We start from the raw sequence: 23,716 nt of genomic DNA, 5'->3' as shown, positions 1-23,716 counted from the left end.
CAGGTATAACTTTTAAAGAAAGCTTGGTCCGTATTGGTGAAACGTTTTTAATGGAATGTTTTGTATATCATTTTGTTCTCTGTCTTTAAATAATTAACTGCAGGTCTTTTTCTTCTAGGGGTTGGCAAGGTTTAATTGCCCATGGTTGTCATTCCCTTGTGCTGATCATTGATCCATGCACATCGCAGACAATTCAGGTTTTGGAACGGCACAAAGCAAATGTTGTGAAGGTAATCATTATTGTTCACTGTTTGCATTAGGTTGTGATTATATTGCACATCCATTATCAAGGATAATGTGAGTTCTTTTTTCTTACCAGTTAAAATTTGACCAATCAGAAAGGGCTTTAGCTAGCTTTGAAGTGCATCTGTCAATCAATTATGTACACTCATGCCGCAAGGCAATACTTGAGTACCAAATAATTACATCTGCTAAAATGAATCCTGCCACTGGCAAATGTTAAAAGAAAACACTTGAGCAGTTTCTTTGACATAAAAGGCTTTAGCCTAAAATTAAAGCGTACTGCTCCTTTAACTGTTAATTACTCAGCATTTCCACTGTCTGTTTTAGAATTTGTAAGAAACCTTTCAGTTTTACTAGCGATAAACTGGTAAGAATGCTATCCAGTATTGATATTTAATATCCGCTAAATAGGGACTGCAACCCTAACTGAGAGGATTTAATCTTAATAGTATTTCGTTCTAGAAAAGTGTTTTCATTCACATAGAATAATTAGGAAGGTCACAGCCTGCAAAATCAGGGAGCAAGTAACAAGACAGAAAGCAGAGAGTAGGGTAAAGGATAGCTGTTCAGAGTGGCAGAACGTAAGAATTGGGGTCCCAGTTGGAAACAAAAGCACAATTTCTAAATTTGAAGATGACCCTAAATTTTGGGAGTGAGCAGGGTGGTGATAGTTAATATTGTGGAAGATTGCAACAAATTACTGTAATATTCTGATAACTTTTAAGGCTTATTACAGAATATCTAAAAGTCTGACGGTTACAGGGACAGGAGTTTATTTACACACGCCTTGCATCTATGGCTTCCATTATACACTATGAGGTGCTGTACAAGTTCTGTTACATCACTTCCTGTGATGCTCAGAGACTATTTACATATTCTGCCCAGTAACAACCTTATATTTCATTTTACTATAATTACAAGACATGAATAAATTTGTGGAATGGGCATACAATTGGCACTGAATTTCAGCATAGATCAGTGTGGCGTGTTACATTTTGGTTAGAAAAAGTAAGGAGATCAGATATTACTTGAAAAATAATCGAAGTGGGGTAGCTGAGCGAAGGGATCCGGGATTACAAATACGCAATCGCTAAAAGTTACCCATTGTCTCTCGAGATAAGGAGGCCAAAGAAGAAGAAAAGTAAAGACACGGCCATAAAAAAGCAAACTAAGCACTATAGGATTTATTTCTAGACATATAGAATCGAAAAGTTGAGAAGTTATTCTAAATTTATATCGAATCTTAGCTCACCATGCATGTGTGTAAATGCACAAAGTGTGGTGAATAAGGGTGGTGAGCTACAAGCACAAATATCAGTATGGGAATATGATATAATGGCAATAACAGAAACATGGCTTAAAAATGGTAAGGACTGGGCATTTAATATACAAGGATATAAAGTGTTAAGGAAAGTTAGAGAAGGAAGAAAGGGAGGGAAGGTGGCAGTACTGATTAGGGAAGACATTGTCGTGTTGGCAACTGAGGATGTCCTTGAGAGGGCAAGGACAGAATCCATTTGATTAGAGTTGAGAAGCAAAAAGGGTATGAGAAACGCTACTGGGGGTATTTTATAGGCCTCCAAATAGTGAGAGAGAGAGAGAGAGGAGCAAATCGGAAGGGAAATCACAGAGATGTACAAGAACTGTAGAGTAGTAATATTGGGGGGACTTTACCTAACTATCGATTGGGATAATGTTAGAGTAAGGGGTAAGGAGGGGTGGAATTTCTGAAATGAGTTCAGGAGAACTTCCTTGATCGGTATGTTCTTAACCCAACCAGAAAGGAGGCATTGCTGGATCTGGTGCTGGAAAATGAGGTGGCTAATTTCAATGCGATGAGAAGGAATCTAGCCAGGGTAGAATGGAACCAAAGACTGACAGGAAGAGCTGTATCGGAACAATGGGTTATCTTTAAGGAAGAGATGCTTCAGGTGCAACTAGGTACATTCCACAAGGATGAAAGGTAAGGGAACCAATAACAGGGGTCCTTGAATGAAGTGGAAGATAGATTATGATGAAACAAAAGAAGAGGGTGTATAATGCATGCTGAGTGAATTCTTCAAGTGAGGACCAGGTCTTAATAAGTTGAGAGAGGTGGTGAAGAGGAAAATAAGACTGGCAAAGAGAGAGCATGTAAATAGAATGAGAGTCAGCATAAAAGGGAACCTAAAAATCTTCAATGACATGTAAATAGTAAGTGGGTAGTAAGAGGTGGAGTGTGGCCTATTGGGGACAAAGAGGGCAATATATGCTCAGAGGAGCAGGGCAAGTCCAGAATGCTTTGTATCAGGTTTACTAAGGAAGAGGAATCTGACAAAATATTGTTAGAAGTGGAGAGAGTAGAGGCAATGGATCGGGTTAAAAATTGAGGGAGAGGTACTGAAAAAGCTGGCTTAGCTTAGGGTAGGTAAGTCACCTGATCTAGATGGCTTACATCCCAGGTTGTGAGCGGAAGTGGGGGTTGCGATAGCGGATGGGCTTGCCATAATCTTCGGTGGATATGGGGGAGGAGCCAGAGGTTTGGAGAGTGGCAAATGTGACATTCTTATTCAAGAAAGAGTGTAAAGACAGTCTTAGTAACTACAGGTCAGTTAGTTTAATATCAGTGGTGGATAAGGTTTTACAAACAATCGGGAAAAGAATCAACAGATATTTGGAGAGGTTTGAGTTAATTAAGGATAGCCAGCACGGATTTGTAAAAGGCAGATCATGTTTGACTGATCAAATTGAATTTTTTGATGAAGTAACAGAGAAGGTTGATGAAGGAAATGCGGTAATGTTGTCTATATGAATTTTAAGAAAGTGATAAAGTACCACATAAAAGGCTGGTCAACAAAATTGAGGCTCAAGGAATAGGAGGGGCAGTCCAATTGGATGAAAAAATTGGCTTAAGGAAAGAAAACAGCGAGTTGTGGTAAATGGTTGTTTTTCAGACTGGAGGATGGTTTTCAGTGGTGCTCCCCAAGGGTCAGTGCTAGGATTACTGTTTTTTTTTTTGCTATATGTAAATGACTTGGATCTTGGAATGCAGAGTAGAATTTAAAAATTTGCAGATTTGCAAACTTGGAGGTGTGGCAGTGAGGATGCTGAGATCCACCTGCAACAGGACATAGATAGGCTAGTAGAATGGATAGGCAGGTGGCAGATGGAATTTAATACTGGCAAGTGTGCGATGATGCATTTTGGCAGAAGGAATAGGGAGAGGCAATCTATACTTAACAACACAGTTCTAAAGCATGTGCAGGATCAGAGCGACCTGGGGGTGCTTGTGTATCCATCTTTGAAGGTGGCAGGACAAATTCAGAGTGTGGTTAGCAAAGCATATGGGATCTTGGGCTTCATAAATAGTTGCATTGAGTACAAAACCAGGGAAGTTATGCAGAACCTTTATAAAGCTCTTGTTAGGCCCCAATTGAAGTATTGTATCCAGTTCTGGTCACCACACTTTAGGAAGGATGCGAGGGACCTTAAGAGGGTGCACAGGAGATTTACCAGAATGATTCCAGGAAAGATGGAGTTTACTTACAGCATTAGGTTGGAAAAGCTAGGGTTGTTCTTCTTGGAGATTGAGGGGAGATTTGATCGAGGTGTACAAGATTATGACCGGTTTAGATAAGTTAGATATAGAAAAATGCTTCCCATATTATAATGGTACAAGAGCTAGGGGACACAGATTGAAGGTTTTGGGTAAGAGATGCAGGGAGAATGTGAGGAAGAATGTTTTTTATGCAGTGAGTGGTAATGACCTGGAACTCGCTGCCCACAATGGTAGTGGAAGTGAAGACAATCAGTGATTTCAAAAGGAATTGGATGGTCACTTGAAGGAAATAAAATTGCAGGGCTACGGGGATCAACTGGGAGTGGGACTGACTGGATTGCTGTGTGGAGAGCCGGCATGGACTTCAGTACCGTATATGACTCTATGATCACACTTGGAGTACAGTTCTGGTCGCCATGTTGAGAAGAATATGGAGGCACTGGAGAGGGTGAAAAAAGATTTACAAGGATGTGAGGTTATTCCTATTAGAAAAAAATGAACAGGCTCGATCTCTTTTTCACTTGAAAAGAGAAGACTGAGGACTGACCTAATAGTGAGCTTTAAAATTATGAAAGGTTTGATCGAGTAGATAGAGGGAGTGTTTTCACTATTGGAGAAGAGCAAAACTAGAGGCCATCATTTATAAGATAGTTATCAAGCAATAAAATAGGAATTCAGAAGAAACTTCTTTACGCAGACAATGTAGAACTTGCTACTGAAGGGAGTAGTTGAGATGAATTTTTTTTATTCTTTCATCTAGGCCAGACCAGGAAAGGCAGCAGATTTCTTCCCCTGAAGGACATAAGTCAACCAGATAGGTTTTTATGATAATCGCTGATAAGTGAGTGGGCAATATTTGGCGGATGCAATACAATATGGCGAAATGTGAGGTTATCCACTTTGACAGGAGAAACAGAAATACAGAGTATTTTTTCAATGGTGAGAGGGTGGGATGTGTTGAATTTCAGAGGGACTTGGGTGGCCTTGTTCATGAGTCATTGAAAGCTAACATGCAGGTACAGCAGGCGATTAAGAAGGCCTTCATTACAAGAGGATTTGAGTACAACAATAAAGATGTTTTACTGCAGTTATATAGAGCCTTGGTGAGACTGTACCTGGAATATTGTGTGCAGTTTTGGTCTCCTTACCTAAGGAAAGATATACTTGCTATAGAGGGTTTGGAACAAAGGTTCACCAAAATAATTCCTGGGATGGAGGGATTGTCCTATGAGGAAAGATTAAATAGACTGGGCCTTTAGAAGAATGAGCGATGCTCTCATTCAAACATACAAAATTCTTACAGGGCTTGACAGGGTTGATGCAGGAAGGATGTTTCCCCTGATCGGGATGAACAGAACCAGGGGACACAGTTTCAGAATGAGGGGAGGCCATTTACGACTAGAAGTTTGCAGATGGCACAAAGATTGGCCAGGTGGTAGATATTGATGGTCTGGTCAGATGGGCAGCAAAGTGGCAAATGGAATTCAACCAGGAGAAGTGTGAGGTGATGCATTTGGGGAAGTCAAACAAGGCAAAGGAATACATGATTAATGGGAAAATACTGAGAAGTGTAGAGGAAGTGAGGGACCTTGGAATGAATGTCCACAGATCCCTGAAGGAAGCTGGACAGGTCGAAAAGGTGATTGAAAAGGCATATGGAATCCTTTCCTTTATTAGCCAAGGTATAGGATATAAAAGCAGGGAGGTTATGCTAGCACCCTATCTGTACTAATGCTTTGTCTTTCAACACACTATTAACATATTGTTTGCCTTTGCTCCATGACCTTTTGGTCAGCTATGTGGCCTTGTCCAATGTACACCTTCTCCTTTGTTATCTCTTGCCTCACCCCCGCCTCACTTGCTTATAACCTTTGACATTTCTAATATTTGTCAGTTCCGAAGAAGGGTCACTGACCCGAAACGTTAACTTTGCTTCTCTTTCCACAGATGCTGCCAGACCTGCTGAGTATTTCCAGCATTTCTTGTTTTTATTTCAGATTTCCAGCATCCGCAGTATTTTGCTTTTATTTTAGAGGTTATGCTGGAACTGTGTAACTCATCGGTTAGGCCACAACCTGAGTACACTGTGCAGTTCTGGTCACCTCATTACAGAAAGGATGCAATTGCTCTAGAGAGGGTACAGAGGAGGTTTATGAGGATGTTGCCAGGGCTAGAAAAATGCAGCTATGAGGAAAGATTGGATAGGCTGGGGTTGTTCTCCTTGGAACAGAGAAGGCTGAGGGGCGATCTGAGGGGGTCTGGATAGAGTGGAGGTGAAGGGTCTATTCACCTTAGCAGAGGTCAGTGATGAGGGGGCATAGATTTAAAGTCATTGGTAGAAAAATTAGAGGGGAGATGAGGAAAGACTTTGTCCACCCAGAGGGTGATGGGGGACTGGAACTCCCTGCCTGAAAGGGTACTTGAGGCAGAGACCCTCAACTCATTCAAAAGGAGTCTGGATATGCACCGTTTTATTCATTCATGGGATGTGGGCATCGCTGGCTGAGCCAGCATTTATTGCCCATCCCTAATTGCCCTTGAGAAGGTGGTGGTGAGCTGCCTTCTGGAACCACTGCAGTCCATGTGAGGTGGTAACACCCACAGTGCTATTAGGAAGGGAGTTACAGGATTTTGACCCAGCGACAGAAGGAATGGCGATATAGTTCCAAGTCAGGATGGCTTGTGACTTGGAGGGGAACTTGCAGGTGGTGTTCCCAAGTATTTGCTGCCCTTGTCCATCCACTTGATCGAGGTCACGGGTTTGGATGGTGCTGTCTAGGGAGCCTAGGTGTGTTGCTGCAGTGCATCTTGTAGATGGTACACACTGCTGCCACTGTGTGTCGGTGGTGGAGGGAGTGAATGTTTGTAGCTGAGGTGCCAATCAAGTGGGCTGCTTTGTCCTGGATGGTGTTGAGTTTCTTGAGTGTTGTTGGAGCACCCATCCAGGCAAGTGGAGAGTATCCCATCACACTCCTGACTTGTGCCTTGTAGATGGTGGACAGGTTTTGGGGAGACAGGAGGTTAGTTTCTCACTGCAGGATTCCTAGCCTCTGACCTGCTCTTGTAGCCACGGTATTTATATGGCTACTCCAGTTCAGTTTCTGGTCAATGGTAACCCCTAGGATGTTGATAGTGGGGGATGCAGCGATCGTAATGCCATTCAGTGTCAAGGGGAGATGGTTAGAATCTCTCTTGTTGGAGATGGTCATTGCCTGGCACTTGTGTGGTGTGAATGTAACTTGACAGTTATCAGCCCAAGCCTGGATTTTGTCCAGGTCTTGCTGCATTTCTACACGGACTGCTTCAGTATCTGAGGAGTTGTGAATGGTGCTGAACATTGTGCAATCATCAGCGAACATCCCCACTTCTGACCTTATGATTGAAGAAAAGTCATTGATGAAGCAGCTGAAGATGGTTGGACCTAGGACACTACCCTGAGGAAATCCTGCAGTGATGTCCTGGAGCTGAGATGATTGACCTCCAACAACCGCAATCATCTTCGTTTGCACTAGGTATGACTCCAATGAGTGGAGAGTTTTCCCCCTGATTCCCATTGGCTTCAGTTTTGCTAGGGCTCCTTGATGCCATACTCGGTCAAATGCTGCCTTGATGTCAAGGGCAGTAACTCTCACCTCACCTCTTGAGTTCAGCTCTTTTGTCCGTGTTTGAACCAAGGCTGTAATGAAGTCAGGAGCTGAGTGGCCTTGGTGGAACCCAGACTGAACGTCACTGAGCAGGTTATTGCTATGCAAGTGCTGCTTGATAGCATTGTCGATGACGCCTTCCATCGCTTTACTGATGATTGAGAGTAGACTGATGGGGCGATAATTGGCCGGGTTGGACTGGTCCTGCTTTTTGTGTACAGGACGTACCTGGGCAATTTTCCACATTGCCGGGTAGATGCCAGTGTTGTCGCTGTACTGGAATACCCTGGCTAGGGGCGCGGCAAGTTCTGGAGCACAGGTCTTCAGTACTATTGCTAGAATAATGTCAGGGCTCATAGCCTTTGCAATATCCAGTGCCATCAGTCATTTCTTGATATCATGCGGAGTGAATCAAATTGACTAAAGTTTGGCATCTGTAATGCTGGGGACTTCAGGAGGAGGCACCTCAGTGCTGTAATCTGCAGGGCTATGGACCAAATGCTGTAAAGTGGGATTAGAATAAGTGGATCGTTATTCGGCCGGCACAGACACGATGGGCCAAGTGGCCTCTTTCTGTGCCTTAAACTTTCTATGATTCTATGAGATGAGGAGGAATTTCTTCACTGAGAGGGTGTTCTCTGCCCCAGAGGCGCAGTCATTGAGTATGTTCAAGACTGAGATGATAGATTTCTACATATATTAAAAATATCAAGGGCTACAGGGGTCGTGCAGAAAAATGGTATTGAAGTAGATGATCAGCCATGATCTCATTGAATGGCAGAGCAGGCTCAAGGGCTGAATGGCCTATTCCTGTCCATATTTCTTATGTTCTGACGTTTCATGGCACCATTGAAGCTAGCTTTCTATTGCAGATTTTATTTTTTTTATTAATTAAATTTAAATTCCACCAGCTGCCATGGTGGAATTTGAACCCATGTCCCCAGGGCACTAGCCCGGGCCTCTGTTACTAGTTCAGTGACATTCCCACTACGCCACTGTCTTCCCTAATAGTATAGATGCATTTATGGGGAAACTAGTTAAGCGTATGAGGTAGAAGGGCATAGAGGTTTATGCTGATGGAGTTAGATGGGAGGAGACTGGAGTGGAGCATAAACATCAGCATGGACTAGTTGGCTGAATGGCCTGTTTCTGTGGTGTATATTCTTTGCAACTCAGAGTCTGCAATAGTGTAGTCAGAGAATACTGAATAAATCTTTTCTAAGCCAATAAATGCTGACAAAACACGATCAGCAGTAATGTTGGTTTGAAATTTAGGTGAGACTACATCTTGAGTACTGTATAGTTTTGATCTCTTTACCTAAGGAAGGATATACTTGTCTTTAAGGGAGTTCAGCTAAGGTTCACTAGACTGATTCCTGGGATGATTGGATTGTCCTGTGAAATGGGATTGAATAAACTAGGCCCATATTACTCGGTATTTAGAAGAATGAGAAGTCGTCTAATTGAAAAATATAAAATTCTTAGAGCTTTTCTGGATAGACGCTGGGAGGATGTTTTCCCCTGCCTGGAGGGTCTAGAACTAGTGGTCACAATAACAGTTCGGCCATGTAGGACTGAGATGAAGAGAAATTTCTTCAGTCAGAGCGTTCTGAACCTTTGGAATTCTCTACCCCAGAGAGCTGCGGATACTCATTTGTTGAATATATTCAATCAGAGATCAATAGATTTTTGGATGCCAAGGGACATGGCGATAATGCATGAAGGTATAGTTGAGGTAGGAGATCTGCATTAATCTCGTTGAATGGCAGAATGAATTGAGGAGCTGATTGGCCTACTCCTACCCCTGTCTTTAACAGTGCTTAGTCGGGCTTACCATTATTAAGGAGTAAATTTGACACCTTCCAGTGGCTGCACATGTTTTTATGTCTAATTCCAGGGTCTGCTTTAATTTTCACAGGTAAAGTGGGCTAGAGAAAACTACCACCACAGTATTGGCTCTCCCTATTCCCTGCGTCTGGCATCTGCAGATACCGTAGGAAAGATCATAGTTTGGGATGTGGCTACAGGAGCAGCTCGATGTGAAATTCAGGAGTACACCAAGCCCATTCAAGGTAAGAAATTAAGTTGTGATGGAAGCTGGTGTAGCACAAGTCTCATGAGTTCTACGCGGATACAGTGTGATGATACTGTTGTAGTAGACCATTCTGTATTGCTGTGCTGACTTTCTTAAATATCTCGGGGGTCACAATGTGCCCACATCCCCCTCCAATGTACTGGTATTTATCACTCGTTTCAGAAGTTCTGGAGTCCCTGCCACAGCAAACTGTTTACTGAATGAGTTTCTGCTTTCATTTTCTGCTCATTTTCCCTGGCTATTTCTCTTTGGTTTTTATATGTGCCTATATGTTTGAGTCATTTATCTGGCAGTTAACATATTAAAGTTTAATAGTGTTAAAATGACTTACTCTGACTGATAAAATGATAGTGATGATGCCTTTTAATTTGTTTATGAATTATCATTACAATCTTTGGCTCGATTGTAGCTTACTTGCACTGTGTTTGATAATGATTAAAAGTTTTCCAGTTTTACTGTAAAGGGCAACTAATGGGTGATGGAGTCCTCATTAATATCCCCTTCTTCAAACATGGTAGGGCCTACCATGCGAGTGCAAGAGACAGGGCCGAAATATTTGCTAATGCCTTCAATCGAGTTTATAATCCTACTCTGTCTCTTTTGAAAGAAATAACCATCATCAATGCCTGTGTGCAACCAGTTTGGTTCACTCCATGTGTCTGTGTACACTGGACACAACAAAGCCATGGACCAAGACAACATCCCACTTTAGTATTGAAGACCTGGGCCCCAGAAGTAGTACTCCTTCCAGCCAAGCTGCTCCAGTACAGTTATGCCGATATTTATTCAACAATGTGGAAAATTGCCCAGACATGTCCTGTGCACAAACAAAAATACAAATCCAGCCAGTTATTGTCCCATTAGGCTCCTCCCAATCATCAGTAAAGTGCTAGTAGGAGTCATCAGCAGTGCCATCAAGCAGCACCCAGTCACTTGTAAGCGGCTCACCAATGCTCAGTTCAACTTCTGTCAGAGCCACTTAGCTCCAGATTTCATCGCAATCTTGATCCAGAATGGAAAATGAGCTGAATGCCAGAGGAGAGATGAGAGTAGCTTCCCTCCACAGTATGGCACCAAAACATTCTGGAAAAGATAGCTGATTTGAGGTCAAAGGGAAAACTGTCCTTTGACTAGACTCTCACTTGATGATATCGACAACAACTTGTATTTATATAGCGTTTCTAGTGTAGCAATATGTCTCTAGGCGCTTACCAAGAGCGACATCAATAGAAATATTGACACTGAGTCACAGAAGGAGTTATCAGGAGATAACCAAAGTTTGGTCTGAGGTCAGTTTTCAAGGGCAGGGGGAAGAGAGAGTGGCAGAGTGGTTTAGGGAGGGAATTCCAGAGTTTAGGACCAAAGCATCTGAAAGCACAGCCACTAATACTGCAGTGGTTAAAATTGGGAATTTGCAAGAGGCCAGAATTGGAGGAGTGCAGAGAGCCTGAAGGCTTGTAGGGCTGAAGGAGGTTAGAGATAAGGTGGACAGAAATGTAATCAAGAATGAGAATTTTGGAATTGTGCTGTCAGACAGAGAGCAGGTGTATGCCAGCAAGAACTGGGGTGATGTGTTAATGAGACTTGGAGGGGGTTAAGGTACAGGCAGCAAAGTTTTGGATGAACACAAATTTGTGAAGGGAGGCCAGCTAGGAGAGCATTGGAATAGTCAAGTCTCGGGATAATCAAGGCATCAGTGAGGGTTTCATCAGCAGATGAGCTGAGACAAGATCAGAATTCAGTGATGTTACGAAGATGGAAGTAGACAATCTTGGTGATGGAATGGGTATGTTATTGGAAGCTCATCTTGTAGTCAAACACAACAGCAAGTTTGAGTGTGGTCTGGCTCAACTTCAGACAATTGCCAGAGATGGAAATGGAGGCCACAGAATGCAGTTTTGCCAGGGACCAAAAACAATGGCTTCAGTCTTCCCAATATTTAGTTGGGGAAAAATTGGATGTCGAACAAACTGTGGACAATTCAGAGATAGTGGAGGTGTCCAAGGAGGCGTTGTGACAGAGCTCAATGCCGTCAGTGAACATGTGCAACCTGCTGGTGTGTTTTCAGATGATATCACTAAGTAGTAGAATGTAGATGAGAAATAGAAGAGGGCCAACAATAGAGTGGGAAGAGAAGCTATTTCAGGTGATTCTCTGATTCCATTCTTAACTATGGAATTGTAACTAACCAGCTGAATGACAGAGAAGTGGCATTGGAGAAGGATAGAGTCACAGGTAGGTTGAGAAGGATAAAGATGGGAGGTTTACCATGGTCACAGTCACAAAGAATATCACTTGTAACTTTGCTAAGAGCCATTTCAGTACTGTGGCAGGGCTGGAAATCTGATTGGAGGGAATCAGCCGTGGAATTGCAGGAAACAGGGGCATGGATTTGGCAGACAACACATTCAAGGACTTCAGAGGAAAGGGAGGTTGCAGATAGGGCAGTAATTTTCAATGCTAGGTGGGTGAAGGTTTTTTTTGGGGGGAGAGGGGCGATGACGGCAGATTTGCAGGGTGGTGATGAGACAGTACCTGAGTAGAGGGAACCATTAACAATATTAGCTAATGTGGGCCCCAGGAAGGAAAGTTGGGTGATCAGTTTGTTTGGAATTGGATCAAGGAATCAGGAGGTGGCCCTCATGGACAAAATGAGCTTGGAGAGAACAAGGCAGAAGATGGGATAGAATCTAGAGAAAGACCTGAGTTTGCAGCTAGAGCGGCGAGAACCTGAAGGGAAGTTTGGCCCGGTGGGCTAGGGGAAAGGAGGGAAACAGCAGAGGCAGTTGAACGGATGGTCTCTTTTATGACAAAAAAGTCCATAAGCTGCTCAGGGAAGCCAGGGGTTATGTTTGCATTCTTGGATGACTTTTAAATTGTGAGCAGTTCTAGCAATAGAAAACAGGACTTATTAATACTTTGTGCTCCAGCCAGATCTGGTGATGGATAGTTAAACTAGTTACCTGCCAAAGATGTTCAAACCTACATTCCTTGGACATGAGGAAAAGATGATGAAGGGTGTCTGGGGGTAACATCTTGGGTGAGAGAGAGAGTAACTGTTTTAATGGGCTGAAAGGTGATGGAAAGGGTGTGATTTGGCAAATTGGTAAGTGCAGCAATATCATGATGAATTGTGGGCCAAAGGCTGCTAGTTGGGAAGTTGAAAGTGCAGTTGTAAGTGACTTGAGGGAGCGTTTTTTCCAGGCCGAGCACAAAGAAGTGGGAATGGGAGGATGGGGAGGAAAATTCTGGATAAAGTGTGAAGCAAGGAAATTATCAAAAATTTCCTTACAAGAACATAAGAAATAGGAGCAGGAGTAGGTCATTCGGCTCTTCGAATTGTATTCAACCACAATCTGTAATCTCATGGCCCGGCATATCCCTCACTCTATCATTACCATAAAACCAGAGGACCAACCCTGGTTCAATGAAGAGTACAGGAAGGCATGCCAGGAACAGCACCAGGCATACCTAAAAATGAGGTGTCAGCCTGGCGAAGCTTAACATAAGGCTACTTGCGTGTTAGAGTGGAAGCAGCATGCAATAGGGATAAGTGATCCCACAACCAATGGATCAGATCTAAGGTCTGCAGTCCTGCCACATCCAGTCATGAAGGTTGGACAATTAAACAACTGACATCCTCAACAATGGGGGAGCCCAGAACATCAGTGCAAAAAATAAGGCTGAAGCATTTTCATCCATCTTCAGCCAGTAGTGCCGAGTGGATGATCCATCTTGGCCTCCTCCTGAGGGCCCCAGCATCACAGATGCCAATCTTCAGCCAATCCGATTCACTCCATGTGATATTGAGGAACAGCTGAAGGCATTGGATACTGCAACGTCTATGGGCTCTGACAATATTCTGGCAGTACTGAAGACCTGTGTGGCAGAACTAGCCGTGCCCGTAGCTAAGCTGTTCCAGTACAGTTACATCACTGGCATCTACCCGGCAATGTGGAAAATTGTCCATGTATGTGCTGTGCACAAAAAGCAGGACAAATCCGACCCAGCCAATTGCCACCCTATCAGTCTACTCCCAATCATTAGCAAAATGATGGAAGGTGTAGTTGACAGTGCTATCAAGTGGCACTTGCTCAGCTATAACCTGCTCAGTGATGCTCAGTTTGTGTTCCACCAGGGCCATTCAGCTCATGACCTCATTACAGCCTTGGTCCAAAAATGGACAAAAGAGCTGAACTCCAGAGGTGAGGTGAGAGTGATTGCCCTTGACATCAAGACAGCATTTGACTGAGTATGGCATCAAGGAGCCCTAGCAAAACTGAAGTCAATGGGAATCGGGGAAAGTACTCCACTGGTTGGAGTCATACATAGCACAAAGGAAGATTGTTGTGGTTGTTGGAGGTCAATCATCTCAGTCCCAGGACATCACTGCAGGGGCTTCTCAGAGTATTGTCCTAGGTCCAACCATCTTCAGCTGCTTCATCAATGACCCCTTCATCATAAGGGCAGCGCAGTGGTTAGCACCACAGCCTCACCGCTCTAGCGACCCGGGTTCGATTCTGGGTACTGCCTGTGCGGAGTTGCAAGTTCTCCCTGTGACTGCGTGGGTTTTCGCCAGGTGCTCTGGTTTCCTCCCACAGCCAAAGACTTGCAGGTTGATAGGTAAATTGACCATTATAAATTGCCCCTAGTATAGGTAGGTGGTAGGGAAATTGAGGGAAGTTGGGGATGTGGTAGGAATATGGGATTAATGTAGGATTTGTATAAATGGGTGGTTGATGGTCGGCACAGACTCGGTGGGCCAAAGGGCCTGTTTCAGTGCTGTATAAATAAATAAATAAAGTGGGGATGTTCACTGATGATTGCACAATCTTCACCACTTGCGACTCCTCAGATACTGAAGCAGCCCATGTCCATATGCAGCGAGACCTGGACAACATCCAGGCTTGGGCTGATAAATGGCAAGTAACATTTGTGCCACACAAGTGCCAGGCAATGACTATCTCCAACAAGAGAGAATCTAACCATCTGCCCATGACGTTCTAGGCATTATCATTGCTGAATCCCCCACTATCAACATCTTGGGGGTTTACCGTTGACCAAAAACTGAACTGGGCCAACCACATAAATGCTGTGGCTACGAGCAGGTCAGAGGCTAGGAATTCTGTGGGGAGTAACTCATCTCCTGACCCCCCTATGCCTGTCCATCTACAAGGCACAAGTCAGGAATGTGATGAATACTGTCCATTTGCCTGGATTAGTGCAGCTCCAACAACACTCAAGAAGCTCGACACCAACCAGGACAAAGCAGCCCACTTGATTAGCACCCCATCCACCACCTTCAACATTCACTCACTCCACCACTGACGCACAGTGACAGCAGTGTGTACCATCTACAAGATGTGCTACAGCAACGCACCAAGGGTCTTTTGACAGCACCTTCCAAACCCGTGACCTCTATCACCTAGAAGGACAAGGGCAGCAGGTGCATGGGAACACTACACCTGCAAGCTCCCCTCCAAGCCACACACCATCCTGACTTGGAACTATATCGCCGTTCCTTCACTGTCACTGGGTCAGAATCTTGGAACTCCCTCCCTAACAGCGCTGTTGGGTGCACCTGCACCCCACGGACTGCAACGGTTCAAGAAGGCAACTCACTACCACCTTCTTGAGGGCAATTAGGGATGGGCAATAAATGCTGGCATAGCCAACGATGCCCACATCCCCTGAACGAATTTGAATGGCGGAGCAGGCTTTTTTTTTAATGAGATCATGGCTGATCTACCTCGAGGTTAGAGAGTTTTTATGGTGGAAGAGATTGAGGGAGGAAAGGAGGGGAGTGAGCTCAGAGGAGAGAGAGCAAGAGGATTTGAGATGGAGGTTGAAATCACCAAAGATGAGAAATTGGTCGGTGCTGAGGCTGAGATTGGAAAGCAAAGAAGATCTCTGTGAGGAACTTCATGTGATGCTTAAATGAGAAACATGAGGGGTGGAACAAAGTGAGATGCTCGAAGGAGGAGTGGTTACCAGAGGAGCAGGGAGTAATTTAAAGATAAGGGCTACACCACCATTTGGCAGTTTGAGTGGGGCAATTGGTGGAAAGTATAGCTTGGTGGTGAAGCTCTGTTAAGGGGAAAGGTATGATCACCCCTCAGCCATGTCTTCAGGACTATGATACCAATGTGATGATCCACAATAAGCTCATAGAAAACAAAGACCTTGTTCACAAGTGAAAGTACGTTCTGGAGGGAAATGCAGAGAGGGGTTATCTTATCTTATCCATCTTATCTGAGCTCTCTTCAGAGTGTGGATGCTGGACATGTCAGTCAGGGAGAGAATGTCATTATCAGAAACCTTGTCTTGCCATCTGATCTTGAGTAGGCTTTGCAAGCAGGTCATGCGAAAGTGGTGTAACTTATTTGGGTGCCTAGGATAAACTGTCCACGTCTCACAAGCATGCTAGAGAGTGGGAAGGACAATTGCTCTGTATACCTTCACTTTTGTTCAGACTAATTTTTTGCTCCCAGACGGTTTTTTGTAGCTTGCCAAAGGCAATGCTGGCCTTAGCTATTCTGGCATTGACTTTGTCTGGTCTGGAGAGGGTGCTGCCAAGGTAGGTGAATTTGTAGACTGCTTCAAGTCTTTGGCCATTGACTATAATAGTTGGCTTCACACACTGCTTTTGTGGGGCAGGTTGGTACATGACATCAGTCTGATGGTGGGACTGAATATTGCTGTAAAGTTCATCTATCTTCCTGTTCTCAGTCCTACAGGAAACATTGTTACTGACATTTGCTATTTCTTTCTTGCTAATAGACATGGAGTGGCTGTGGAATCAGGATGCCTCTCGAGACCTTCTATTAGCAGTTCATCCACCAAACTACATTGTTCTATGGAATGCAGATACTGGTACTAAATTGTGGAAGAAAAGTTATGCTGAAAACATACTCTCCTTTTCGTTTGATCCCTTTGAACTATCGAATCTAGCTTGTAAGTTGACTCCTCTTTATCCTTAAATAGAAGGTATTAATCTGATGTATGCAACTGGGTGCAGTTCATATGGCAAGGCAGAATTACAGCTTGATTTGCCATTGCAGTAGAACATCTTCCTGTTACTGATTACAATAATTTCTGCACAACAATGATGCATGATCTGCTACAATTTAATAATTTACAGTAACTGAATTTGATAAGGTGTCACATCAAAGGTTACTACACAAAATAAGAGCTCATGGTGTGGGGGTGGGTAACATATTAGCATGGATAGCGAATTGGTTAGCTAACAGGAAGCAGAGAATCTGGATAAATGGGTCATTTTCGGGTTGACAGGCTGTAACTAGTGGAGTGCCACAGGGATCAGTGCTGGGACCTCAACTATTTACAATCTATATCAATGACTTGGATGAAGAGACAAAAATATATGGTTGCTATGTTTGCTGATGACAAAGATAGGTAGGAGATTAAGTGGCGAGGACATAAAGTCTGCAAAGGGATTATTGATAGGTTAAGTGAGAGGGCACAAATTTGGCAGATGGAGTATAATGTGGGAAAATGTGAACTTGTCCACTTTGACAGGAAGAATTAAAAAAAAATATTATTTAAATAGCGAGAGATTGCTGAGCTCGACAGTACAGAGGGATCTGGGTGTCCTGGTATATAAATCATAAAAAGCTAGTATGCAGGTACAGCAATCTTATGAGGAAAGGTTGGACAGGATGGGCCTGTATCCATTCGAGTTTAGAAGAATGAGAGGATTATTGAAACATAAGATCCTGAGGGGACTTGACAGGGTGGATGCTGAGAGGATGTTTCAACTTGTGGAAGAGACTAGAACTAGGGGACACAGTTTAAAAATTAGGCGTCTCCCATTTAAGACTGAAATGAGAATTTTTTTCTCTGAGAGTCGTTAGTCTGTGGAATTCTCTTCCCTAGAGAGCAGTGGAGCTAGGGTCATTGAATATTCTTAAGGCTGAGTTAGATAGATTCTTGATTGACAAGGGAGTCAAGGGTTGTGGGGGTAGACAGGAAAGTAGAGTTGAGGCCACAATCAGATCGGCCATGATCTTATCAAATGGCCGAGCAGGCTCGAGGGACCAAATGGCCTACTCTTGCTCCTAATTTGTATGCTCGTATGTAAATGTTGTGGATTAAAGTTTAAACCTTGAAGGATTATAGAGGGTATTTCTGTCTTGGGGTTTCAGAAGAATTATGCTGCAAGTTTATTTTTCTATAAATCTTAAAACAAATTTTAGAAACCATTTGTGTCCAAATTATTGAATAGTTAGGGTGTTGGAAACATTTGGTTATGTGGTGAAACATATCTGTTTCTGCTTTCCCAACTGCACAAAATTTGGCAATAAATGTAAAAATGTTGCTCTCATTGGGAATTAATTTTTAAAAATCTTCGTAATGTGGTGTGTGTGCTTTATAGCAATGCTGTGTTTCTTAGTTATTAAGGAATTTTTTCTATTTCACCTCTGTCTGAGGCAGTCCCAGTGATCATCTGTCTGTCCCTGTGTAACTTCACTACTTTCATATTAATGAGTAGAACTTGTGTTCCACTTTTCATGCCCAATTCCTAGGTACTAGGAAGCCCCTACTGTACTGCATCTTTGTAATATTTCTCACTCGCACTATCCGTTTCTGTAGCTTTTCTTAGTAATGCTGCAAATGTAGACAATCTCATTTTCTACCAGCTTCAGTGCCAGGTCTGCATTCTAAGGCTGACATATGCTATAACCGCTGTTCTGAAACCAAATGTAGATTATAATGTGCAGTGCAGACCAATGTTGCACTGCAGGTGGTACATCATTGGATCTCAGACTGAGCCCAGTAAGGAAAGAGCTCTGTGCTTGTTATTTATTTTTGCACTACTTTGGTCCATATTTAATGGTTTAGATGAAACAGTTCACTTATTCATACATCTCCTACATAAGGCACTTACTTTGAAATATTGGGATCAGTGTGTCAAGGAAGCTTCTGAAGTATTACAAAAATTAATTTAAACAATATTTCACCAATTTCTGGCATACTCTGATGCGATAAATCGAGCCATGAATAGAATGGCCTGCTCCCTTTCTAAGCTAACTATATAGCCTTTATAATGTTATAAGAATGTGGACAGGCTTGCCGGTTCCTAAAATACTAAAAGTTTCTTAGCTGGGGAATGGAGCTTTGTACACGTGCATAAATACATATACATGGAGCTCTCTCCTGGCTGAGTTCATATAGATTCAGGATGTGTAGTTTTCACAATAACACTGGTTTTCACAGTGCAGATGGCAATCTATATCTACTTGTTTAGGTGTTCAGGAGAATTTTCTGAATTGGTATGTTGCCTGCCCAACTGGAAGGAGGGACTGCTGGATTTATAATCCTGGGGAATGAAGTTGGTAACGGTGAGAATGTCAGTTGGTGAGCATCTCCGGAGTAGTGATCATGGTATTGTAAGGCTTAGATTAGTTATGGAGAAGGATAGGGAGCAATCTAGAATAAAAATAAACTGGAGGAGGGCTAATTTCAGTGAATTGAAGAGGGATCTGACTGGGGTAAATTGGAGTCGAAGGCTGTTGGGCAGAAATGTAATGGAGCAATGAATGGACTTTAAAGAGATGCTTCAAGGGCATGCTTCTTGCATTGCAATATTGACTACACCTCAAAAGTACCTCATTTGCTGGACAGTGTTTTAGGATGTCAGGTGGTTGTGAAAGGCACTGTATAAATGTAAGTCTGTCTTTTAGTCCAGGTACAGTGCTACAAGGAGGAAAGGGGAGGGCACCAGAATCGGAGCTCCCTGGATGAAGAAAGAGTTAGAGAGTAGGATGAAACAGAAAAAGAAGGCATATAACACACAGAACAAGTGGCTAGGATTTGGAATACACTGCCTGATAGGGTTCAATTGCAGCTTCAAAACTGAATTTGGTTAAGTACTTGAAAGAGAAAAAATTGCAGGTACATGGGGAAAGAATGGGGGAATGGGACTAACTGGATTGCTCTTCAAAAGCTGGCACAGACTGGATGGGCTGAATGCCTCCTGTGATCCTATGATTAGAGAGGCAGTCTTGTATTGCTGAAAATGGATGTGTCATAGATTAGGATAAGACTATAAGAGCACATTTGTTGGACCCCATACTTGACATCATCTATTGGGAGATCGTCTTTTCATACAATAAATTTTTCCAGTGGTGACTAAGGAAAGAAACAACAAATGGCCTTGCATTATATAATGCCTTTCTCAACTTCAGGATATCCCAAAACACTTACTAGCCAATGAAATACATTAGAAGAAGAGCCACCGTTGTAATGTCGGGAACAGGAGCATAGTGGTTTTGTTACTGGACTAGCAATCCAGGGACCTGGACTAATGCTATAGAGACATGTTTTCAAATCTCACTATGGAGGCTGGGGAATTTAATTTCAATTAATAAAACAAAATATGGCATAAAAAGTGAGTGAAAAATGGTGACCAGATTGTCATAAAAACCCATCTGGTTCATGAATGTCCTTCAGGGAAGGAAATTTGCCATCCTTACCTTGTCTGGCCTATGTGACTGCAGACCCACAGTAATGTGGTTAACTTTTAACTGCCTTCTGAAATGGCTTAGTAAGCCACTCGGTTGTATTTAAGAAGGTGGATCATCACATTTTCAAGGGTAATCAGGGATGGGCAATAAATGCTGGCTTTACCAGCGACACCCAAATCCTGTGAATGAATTTTAAAAAAACATGGCAGACAATTTGTGCAGAACAAGGACCCACATCAAGCTATATTATGTGCCCAAGTCTCTGGCGTGGAACTGGAATCCACAATCTTCTGGTTCAAAGGTAAGCATGCTATCACTGAGTCACGGCTGACACCTAAGACTGATGTTTTAGCAAATAACACTTCCAAGCCACTGGAAATAGTTTTCAAATTAATTTAAAAGGCTACAATGCAAACATGAAATAAAACCTACTTTTATATGTGTGAGGGCTATACAACAGAATATTGCAGCACTCTTATTTTAAAGTCTGTGTTCAGTCTTGAACATGTTGCTGTGAAGCTCCCCACTGTGTTTGGTGTTCCATGTTGCTGTGCTATAGAAAATAGTACATGAGCTTGCTGCTGCAATTTTAACACATACTGAGTTCATCTATTGGTGGGAGACACTGAGTGAAGACCAAGTGTTTCTCAGCAGAGAGGAGAAGTCAACTGGAAAGTTGCTGTGGGCATTATATTTTGCACACCTCTTGGTGGCTGGCTAGAGAGTGCATTGTTGTTTTTAGGTAAAAATATATCTTGTATTGTAACTCAGAAGAGAAAAAATAATTGTTATAGAACAAGTTTTTTTTTTAAGTCAATATTTTGTAATGTAAAAAAATGTGTTGCAATTTTTTTTTTTAAAACATTGTCTTCTATTTGTAGTGCTGACCAGTGAGGGTATAGTGTTTGTCTCAGATTTTTCACCATCCAAACCTCCCAGCAGCTCAGGAAAGAAGGTTTATATATCAAGTCCTCACTCAAGTCCCGCACACACTAAACCAGCAGCCACTGGTGCCAAGAAAGCCCTAAACAAGGTGAAAATCCTCATCACTAATGAAAAGCCCAAGTAAGTTGTATTTTAAGATAAAATGTTACATTTTGCAAGCTCTGTTTCCATTTTGCCCTTTTATTGAGAGAAAATTTCTTCTCAATAAATTCCCCTCTTGGCCCATAAGCTTGTTTTCCAAATTTAAATTCCCCAGCATTGCTATCACTTCCATTAATGAGCTCAACATTAACAAAATTAGAACATATTTTCCTAATTAATCCTCAAGCTTTAATATTTAGATATTTAGCAAAGTAGAAATTATACAATACCCCATGCATGATTAAAAATGTGCATTTTGAAAAAGAGAAGGAAAAATTCTGTGCTCAGTAATTAAACTATTTTTAAAATGTTTTTCATGGCTATATGTTATTATACAGTAGCTATTTTGGGGAGAATCCACTGTGCTTTACTTTTTAACATATAATAATGAATGCAAAGTTTCTGTTATGTTATTTTATTTTTCACCTGATTTATTTCAGTGCTGAGTCTGTAACTTTGAATGACTGCCTGCAGTTGTCCTATTTGCCATCTAAGAGGAACCATATGCTGCTGCTGTATCCCAGAGAAATCCTGATCCTTGACTTGGAAGTAAACCAAACAGTAGGCATAGTGGCTATTGAAAGAACAGGAGCTCCATTTCTACAGGTAACTAATTCTACTGAGAGACTGCCTTCCACTGACATTGTTACATTCAAAATGATTATAGAACAGTTTAACGACTGCAATTATGGAGTTTTGTGATATTTAATAATGAAGTTGGAGTTGACAGTGTTTGTATATCTTATATATTGAAATCTGAGAAACAAAAAAGAAAGAAAACTACTTCTTCTGGATTGTAATGTTACATATAGTCAGTTTCTCACCCTTCTGGAATTAAAAAATCAAGGTTGCATTGAGAATTTGAAGGCTATATGCTGGCAATATTTTATGTAATGAAGGATTGAGTATTGATTTAGTTTCATTATTGCCTTTTTGAGGTTGAGTTGAACTTGGTAGTCTTTGAAAATATCTGTCTGAATTTATTCAATGTACCCTGCCAATGTAATCACAGTTTCAGTTGTTATAATGTGAGCACCTGTAATAATGCCATCTGGCTGTTTCCTGATAACAGATACTGCAGAAGAGCTGATGGCAAACATTAGATGTCAATGAGATCACTATTTTTGGCTTTGTTATTGAGCATCCAGCTTATTGAATATCATATTCTGTGTTCTCAGTAATATTTTCAGTTCATGTACACAGTTTATATGAAATTTTGGCACACACCTAGTACCAGTATTCTCTCATCCATAAACGATATTACTCAGATTAACTTGTTTTCAAACTGCTTACATTTTTAAAAATCCTAGGTCATTCCTTGCCGCCAGCGGGATGCTTTATTCTGTCTTCATGAAAACGGCTGCATTACACTAAGAATCCGTCGATCAAATGCCAATTTACTGGCTCTCTCCAGTGAAGAGCAGGGTGAGCATGTGTGCCAATCATACAGTAACTTGGTAACAAATTGTAAGTTATTTCTGATTGAATAAAGTGAACAGTATACATTATAAACTTAACTGATACCTTGGAATGATTTCAAGGCAGTGTTCTAAGCAAAAGAGCATAGATATTTTGTGGAGTGAATAGACGGGTGATATATACAGTTCAGTTTAAATAGTATATCTTGGAAAAACACTGAAATGAAAGATAACCTAAATCTTTTTAGGTCCAGATCAGCCTGTTCAGAGAGGGGACTGTAAAACCCAAGGGTGCAGGACATAGATCTTTAAAACTAGTAATGCAGTTTTAGAAGTGCCTTGGGATATTTTCTACATTAAAGGTACAATATAAATGCATATTGTTGTTGCAATAGCTAGAAAAGGCCATGAAAAAGGCAAATTGGATTCTGTATTTTATATATAGGAGCACTGAATACAGAAGATAGAAAATGATCTTGAATTTGCACTTAACATTGGCTAGGCCACAGTTGAAATATTGTGTTTAGTTTTGTGCAGGGAAGATACTGACACCATGGAAAGAGTATCATGAAGATTCTTTTAAATGATACCAGGAATGTTAAGTTATAATAAGAAAGGCATGAAAAATTGTGTCGTTGAACAGTGATGGTTAAGGGGGATATAATAGACATATAAAAAGTTTTGTTAGGATAAATAATGAATGATTACTGCTGAAAATCTCATTGGAACTATTTTGAATGGAAAAGTAGCAGAACAAACTGAATTAATATATTGATGGAAAGGGCAAAGAAATAGTATTAGAGTAGTAGGTTCCAATTAAAGCCTTCCTGTGTGCTGTAGCTTCTAGGATTCCATAGCTTGCATTTATATATAGCCTATATAAATTCTAAGCTCTGCAGTCCTGCCACATCCAGTCGTGAATGGTGGTTGATAATTAAAAAACCAAAAAGACGGAGGTGGCTCCACAAATATCCACATCCTCAATGATGGAGAGCCGAGCACATCAGTGCGAAAGATAAGGCTGAATCATTTGCAACAATCTTTAGCCAGAGCTGCCTAGTTGTTGATCCATCTCGGCCTGCTCCTCAAGTCCCCAACATCACAGGTGCCAGTCTTCAGCCAATTCGATTCACTCCACTTGATATTAAGAACCAACTGAAGGCACTGGATACTGCAAAAGCTACGGGCCCTGACAACAATCTGGC

At 42.0% G+C, this 23,716-nt stretch overlaps 1 protein-coding gene across 3 annotated transcripts in view; it reads left to right on the top strand.

The window, feature by feature from the left end:
- wdr11 (WD repeat domain 11) overlaps positions 1-23,716 on the top strand; it is a 116,814-nt gene that overhangs the window by 14,357 nt on the left and 78,741 nt on the right. For 2 of the 3 annotated variants that reach the window (XR_010977062.1, XM_068052888.1), the window contains exons 2-7: positions 119-230; positions 9,344-9,497; positions 16,301-16,474; positions 20,889-21,072; positions 21,534-21,699; positions 22,404-22,518. Coding sequence is in view for 2 of the 3 variants with exons in the window: in XM_068052888.1 (XP_067908989.1) it covers positions 119-230; positions 9,344-9,497; positions 16,301-16,474; positions 20,889-21,072; positions 21,534-21,699; positions 22,404-22,518 (905 nt within the window). In the remaining variant the exon portion in view is untranslated. Of the gene's footprint in view, positions 1-118; positions 231-2,023; positions 2,207-9,343; positions 9,498-16,300; positions 16,475-20,888; positions 21,073-21,533; positions 21,700-22,403; positions 22,519-23,716 lie in introns of those variants that run through there. The other variant, XM_068052890.1, reaches the window with a different exon arrangement.

Source organism: Heterodontus francisci, chromosome 20 (assembly GCF_036365525.1).
Source record: "Heterodontus francisci isolate sHetFra1 chromosome 20, sHetFra1.hap1, whole genome shotgun sequence".
Lineage (NCBI taxonomy): Eukaryota > Metazoa > Chordata > Chondrichthyes > Heterodontiformes > Heterodontidae > Heterodontus > Heterodontus francisci.
Note: the sequence above shows the minus strand (reverse complement) of the source record. Positions and strands in the feature narration are given on the sequence as shown.